Genomic DNA, 6,450 nt, shown 5'->3' with positions numbered 1-6,450 from the left:
GGATTGACTGTATAGCCAATACATCTTTAACGCGTAATTTCTAATATTCCGAGAAATCGCGAAATCGAATCTTTCACTTGTTTTAATTCTCCATGAAGAAGCAAGTATTTAGTCTTGTAAGCTGGTTTGTGAAGAAAAAGAATGAAATGGTTCTCCTCGGTAGCACCCGGTTCCTTTATGTTTTCTCTTTGAAATGTAAACCTGACGTTTCCTCTACATCCGACGGAGTGTATAGATTTTTATCCGAAAACAAGGGAAGAACATAACACTCGGGGTGTCCGCGGCACTTAAACACGGATCCGAGTCGAAAGAACACTCATACGTTAAGAAAACATACTCGAAACTAATATTAACTGCGGGTTGGCAACATCCGAGAGGATCGTATTAACGAGCTCTTAGAGCAAGATCACAGAAAGAATGCCATGTGGTCGCAGCTGGCGGTGTGTACCGTTGTTAGTCGAACATGATTTCTCTCTCTTCTATTTTTGCAGTACGCGCGATAGAATGAAAAGAGGATTGCACTATCCGCTTCCGACCGATATCATATTTTTAGTTGTAACCGAAATCGAGATCACCCTCTTGGACGCAACTCTGCTGGCCACGTTTCACGAACAAACGGAAAGTTTCGCGTTCGAAGTGTAGCCAAATCTTAGCGAACAAAGGCGTGTCAAAGGAAAAAAAAAAAACATTTGGTAGAGAAGATTCTTTTTTTCTTACGGACGATGAAAGAAACGAACAAGTTTAAATTTACGTTCGACTGGTAAGCAGTGCACGCGTGAAACGCAGCAAGGAATTTGCTCTAATGAGCGTGGAACGGAGGGGTGTCACTTCGGGGATCTCGTCCCTTTTTCTCATCGGCATAGACAGCTTCGCCGCCGAGGGTGTTGTCGGTACAGCAAATATGTTGACAGGTCATTCAACATCTTTCCAACGTCAGACCGCGGTGAATCTTCGGGTGAAGACGCACGACCGAAGAGATGTTGCACCTCAGAATATCCATAGCTAAGATTGGCCCTAACTCCATGAGAAGAAATTTTAACAAGAAAATCATTAATTCTAGAACGATGTTTTATAATTAATAAAATAAGCGATGGAATAAAGTCCAAATTTATTATGTACTCTGATTCTGAGATTGTTTGACCCTTTCGTCGAGTTGTCCTCCTACGGCAGCTACGTCAGAATAACAAAGAAGTCATTAATTGATTTTATTATTAGACTTTGTTAAGTAATGGCTTATCCATTCGTCGAAGAGGTATTATAATCGAGTATCGGTAGTAGGCAACGTTCTCGCCGGTCCTGACAGTACTTTGACATTTGCAAATCGGCACACTTTGCATTTGTTCGCGCTGTCCGAGGGCTGTAACCGCGACACGGTTATTCCGCGGGATTCTGGTATCCGTAAATTAATAAATCCATCAATCTGACGGCTGCTGAAGCCCCGCGCGGTTGAAAATTATCGCGGCCCAGCTCGACGCGTGCCTCTCAAATGCGCGCACGCCAGGAGAGGAACAAAGCGGGCTGGCCTCGAATTTGTAAACATGTTATGTAACTCAAAATTAAAACAACGACAAAATCGAGAGTGACCAAGGAACACTGTTACGTCGGCCGAATAAATTCGATTTCATCCGAATAATTCATCCAAGTAGTATTATTGCCAGTTGTAATGCGACCGTCAACGAGGGAAATGTGCCACTCTATCTTCGGTAAGATATGCAAAGGCACGTTCAACGGGAATTCAAACGATACATCAGACTTGAAGATTTTCATTTAAACTGTCCAGTCGATTCTTTCGTTTTGCTAATTTTCGTTCACCTCGCTTTGACGCATGTAGGGTATTTTTAATCCGTTCCTGATGCGTTATCATCATTCTTCTAACGTGGGTGTAACGCTGGTGAATAACCAGTGACAGAAAGTTAATTGCGATGCCCCACTGTACCACTAATTTCGGCTGGTACTTGGGCAAGTTTCTCGTAGGTTTCACGGGAATGTTCTTCTTTTACATGGTTTTCCTGAAAGAGAGGTGAGTCTCTGCCACGAGGCAGCAGAACGACAAACAGAACGATCATGCGAATGCGTATTATTGTTCCAGGGAATATCGTTGCTTGTGCAAACCGAGGATGAGGGAGTTTCTACAGCGGAAAGGGCAAAAGTGAGTCGCGTTGGTCATACGTGCGAGATTCCTCGGAAATATTTATTGTTACTCGTGAAAAATTGCATGTCCATTTCTTATTTGAAATATTTGAAATCGTCGATATTGGATAAAAATCCGAAAGAACATCACGCATCGTATGACCAGCAATGAAATATGTACGGCATAATCATAAGTTCTAATACTTAGTACTAATTTCTGCCCTTTAGACCAGGCAGATGCGACTGCAGTATCGGGTAAGCATTAAAACATTGCCTAATTTGTTAGACTGTGGATTTTATGCACTTACTATTGTCTCCCGTCACGAACTTTCGTCTGTTACTCCTCGAGTCACTATAAGGAAGTAGAGGAAGTATCACACCGAGATCTTTCATCTCCTCTTCATCCCCTTCTTCTTCCACGCCTCACATCATCTCCTCTATCGTCACTCTTACATTCTTTTTATAAGAATACTTAAATGATAAAGAAACCTGTTTAAAATTCTTCAATCTGTTACGATAAACATTTTATTTTGCACACAAATTCGCAGTCTACTAATTATTACTTATGTTAGACCATACAAAACGAAAAGTAAACTTTCGTTTTAGGAGCCGGAACAAAACATATTCTTGCGGGTGTAAGAAACGTCTGGACATGTAAGAACGCGTTACCGTGAATTTCCTATTAAATTAAACAGAAATCTGATTCAGCATTGCGCGTAACGATATGATTTGTTAGGGTGTACCAAGATTCGGAAATGGTTCGTGGAGAACGATCCGGCGAGGATTTCGGGGACTGCATTTGCGTTCGAAAGAGACCTACTTAAAAATGACAATGGTAATTTCGACTTCACCAGCAAATCGCTGTAAGTCTTGCCATCGTGAACTATCGTCGCGATGCAACAGTTGAATGATCTCGTTGCTCGTTTCGTTTTCCAGACGTCTCCTTGGTAAATTGCGTGTGCTCCATGTCATTACTTAATCGGAAGGACAAGGTAACCGATGTAAAACCTTGTCGCGTTTGTCGAGAATCGTTGCCTTATGTTCTGTTCTTTGTTCTTCGTTTCATAGCCGACAGAATCGAACACAAGCGTGCGAAGAAAACGACAAGTTAAACAGTGTCTCTTTCGCCACTGCAGCGGACTCGTATGCGCCCAAAAATTATTGAGAAGGAGAAGAAACAAGCAACACTGCGTCCACTTACGCGTTTCCCAGGACGCGATTCACGGCTATTGGAACGTACGTAATAAATCGACAGACGATAGTATCAGAGATAAATACAGTCCGGACACGAGAGCAAAGGGTGAAAAAGTGGTGCTCGAAAGTATGAAAAGTTACTGCGAAATTGAACATAAAGAGAGGACGGCTCCGAGAAGAAACGATGATTGTACGAAGGAAATGGTTCTTTTGACCCAGTCGACGAATAAAGAGAAATCGAAGTTGGCAACGTTTCTTAAATCATCGCGTGTCAGATTTAATAAGCGTTGCAGTGATCAAGATGTTTCTCGGACGGTAGAAGCTAACATCGTGAAAGATATCTGCTACGATAAGACGAGGCTGTTTTCGAAATGCGTTAACGAAGGCAACCCTGACACATTGGAAGAGGGAATTAATTTATATTCAATTAATAATACCGACGCACCGAGAAATTCGGAAAAAGCATCGGACAAGAAACGTTCGCACAGCGACACAAGCTTCAGCGAGACTGTGCTCACCGACAACTGTGTAGATTCGATTTTGTACCGTCAATTGCGGAAGACGTGTGTCCGTTCTGTTGAAACGAAACTGGCGGAGGATCGTTTGGGTGTTGATAAAACGATCGAGTTGAAATTGACGCCCATGTCCGAGCTGGAGAGGATCGAGAAGATCAGTTCGCATTTGGAGAACGTTAACAGGACCGTGAACAATTTCTTGGATGACGTGCGAACGTTTTCGTTCAAACAAAGGCAGCAATACAATTTACAGCATTCTATAAATAAGCGCGAATCATCTTCGAGATTGCCGAACAAGTTCCCATCTCGTAACATCGAAATTGCCCGGAATTCGCAACAGGAGAGTATCTCTCCGGTTTCTTGGCACAAGAGCACGACGAGTCAGAAGCTTCGAAAATACCTGTGTCAGGATTGTTACTGCGAGTCGAAGTTAGTTAGCAAAATTCTCGTCCGTAAACTAAATAGTATATATGTATATTTATTAATCGATTCCTTTTCGGGCTAAAATCTTATCCTGTCTTATATCTATCGTATACTATCTTCCTTAGTTTAGTCCCTTACGCTCTTACCCTCGCGTTCTAAGTACAGATGGCTCATTGGATTCCCGACCCACTTCGCACGCACACATAGAAAATACACTTCACTAGCGGCGACGCATAGAAAGCACTAAATTTTCCATGTATGGGTGCGAAGTGCGACCGGAATCCCTTGAGTTACCCTACGTTTTACTTTTAACCCTTAATAATCTTTCGCTTTTTTCTTATTCTGCCTCTCTCGTTATTTCACGTATCGCTTTGTATCATTTCTTCTCTCTGCCCATTATCTTCATCAATTTCCTGATTTCTCTCCGTTTTTATTTCACTCCTCTCTCTCTCTCTCTTTCATATTTTGGACCATCTACTCCTCCCGTTTCTCTCTTTTTCGTCTGTGTACACTCCTCCAGCACATGAATCTTCCATACCCCATGCATACCTCCTACATTTACTTTTCTCTTCGTCTTCCCAGTACTTCCTTGCTCTCATTTCATTCCAGCCTAAAACACGCTCTTGTCTCCCATTCGTTTCCTTTCCTTCCCCTTCTCAGATAATCATCCCCTTCCCCTTTTAGCTTCCATTAAAATATAAATCGTTCAAAATAAATTGTAATTTCAGAACACATAATTACAATAACACGCAGTGGAGTAGCAGCAGGAAACGGTCATCATCCCCCCGATTGAGCCCCTATCCTTCGCATCATCCCCGATACAGAATGACGTACCCGCAGTCGCCGAGAAACGATTATTCATTGGAATGCTTAAGGCCGAAGAGAAAAATCGATTCGACAGTGTATCACAAACTCTACTCTAGTGAGAATCGTTCGTCGAGGCAGAGGCTTTCCCGAGAAAAGCCGACGCTACTCATTTACAAAAATAGGAAGTCGAACAGGCTGAATTCGACGAATTCGGCGTACAGTTCATCGAGTTCCGCTCGCAATAGTTCTGTAACGTGTCGATGCTCGACTTGTAAGTCATCGCGCTATTCGATGCACTCCAGCAATCGGTACAAGCGCAGTGGAAACACTACGGAAATCGATTACGATCTCCTGTCCTCGTTGTCGAGCTTCTCGTGTAAACGGTGCCGATCTTGCTCGATGTTGACCCAGAATTCCACTAATGACAAGCGGGAAAGAATCTCCTCTTCCTCGTGCGCCAGCGTCTGTCGATGGACTGGTACACATCCCGCAGGAAACGAGGAGAAAAGCAGTCCGTATCTTTCTTCCACTTCCTGTTCCTGTTCGTTGTCATCGCTGTCGACGTTCAGGGACGATTATAATTCGGAAGGGACGAACGGTGAACCGGAGAAAATCGAGAGGCCGTGGATCGGCGCGGGGTGTCGAAAATTGAAGAGGAAAAAAATATTGTGCAAGGACAAATATCACGTTAGATGGAATTATTAACGAAACAACAAAATGGCATCAAGATAGGATATGTGTATTTTAACAATAAGAGAAGCGACTGCAGTCGTTTGGAAACTAGAAGTTACCATCCTCAATGTAACGTTTACGTCCCAGAATGATTCTTTTAACAAGAAACCATCGATAAACGGGGAATTCAAGCGTGAACTCGGTTAAATCGTAAATTTATCGTGCGACGATGAAACGCAGGCAACAACAGTAACAGAACCACGGGTAATTGACAGGTACCGAGTTAGCGGTGAAACTCCGTGAATAAATTAGACGTGGTGCAAAGGGGCGACGCGTCTCCGTTTGGACGCTTAGAAAATCTGAAACTCGATTAATATGCGTCGTGTCCGTAGGTGAAGAGTCTATAAGTAGACCTTCCACGGACACGAACGTCACTCATATTCATATATTACGTTCTGACCCGGGTAGACGAGACCTTCCTTTACGCTAACGAGATATCCGCGATGGTTAACACTATACATGCATCACGCGACGCACCGGTATACGTCTTTGCCAAAAGTCTCAACCATCATTCGACCGGACCGTCGAAAAGAAGAACAATTCTCCTGTCGTGCGTTTTTTAATGTATATATTACGTATCTTTTTTTTTTATTATTCGTAGATAACGTGCATGGATTATTTGTTTGATAAATAAATCATCTTCTCGATA

The 6,450-nt window shown here is 42.8% G+C and overlaps 2 protein-coding genes across 3 annotated transcripts in view; one reads left to right on the top strand and one right to left on the bottom strand.

The window, feature by feature from the left end:
* The window catches only part of LOC108631991 (uncharacterized), a 3,430-nt gene extending 3,110 nt beyond the window's left edge, over positions 1 to 320 (bottom strand). The window contains exon 1 of the mRNA XM_026819334.1: positions 202 to 320. The gene's annotated coding sequence lies outside the window, so the exon portion shown is untranslated. The remainder of the gene's footprint in view (positions 1 to 201) is intronic.
* Positions 321 to 1,597: 1,277 nt separating this feature from the next.
* LOC113465191 (uncharacterized) lies at positions 1,598 to 6,441 on the top strand. 2 transcript variants are annotated; one of them, XM_026819360.1, is made up of 8 exons: positions 1,598 to 2,020; positions 2,090 to 2,149; positions 2,339 to 2,385; positions 2,737 to 2,784; positions 2,867 to 2,965; positions 3,067 to 3,122; positions 3,199 to 4,268; positions 4,991 to 6,441. In XM_026819360.1, the coding sequence occupies exons 1-8, from the start codon at positions 1,923 to 1,925 to the stop codon at positions 5,772 to 5,774; spliced, it is 2,262 nt and encodes a 753-aa protein (XP_026675161.1). In that variant the 5' UTR covers positions 1,598 to 1,922; the 3' UTR covers positions 5,775 to 6,441. The 2 variants fall into 2 exon arrangements, with proteins under 2 accessions (XP_026675161.1, XP_026675162.1); XM_026819361.1 differs by lacking the exons at positions 1,598 to 2,020; positions 2,090 to 2,149; positions 2,339 to 2,385; positions 2,737 to 2,784 and having other exon boundaries at positions 2,862 to 2,993.
* Positions 6,442 to 6,450: the final 9 nt, after the last annotated feature.

The sequence above is a fragment of the Ceratina calcarata genome, unplaced genomic scaffold (genome assembly GCF_001652005.2).
Source record: "Ceratina calcarata isolate Rehan_Ccalc_2016 unplaced genomic scaffold, ASM165200v1 scaffold15.2, whole genome shotgun sequence".
Lineage (NCBI taxonomy): Eukaryota > Metazoa > Arthropoda > Insecta > Hymenoptera > Apidae > Ceratina > Ceratina calcarata.
Note: the sequence above shows the minus strand (reverse complement) of the source record. Positions and strands in the feature narration are given on the sequence as shown.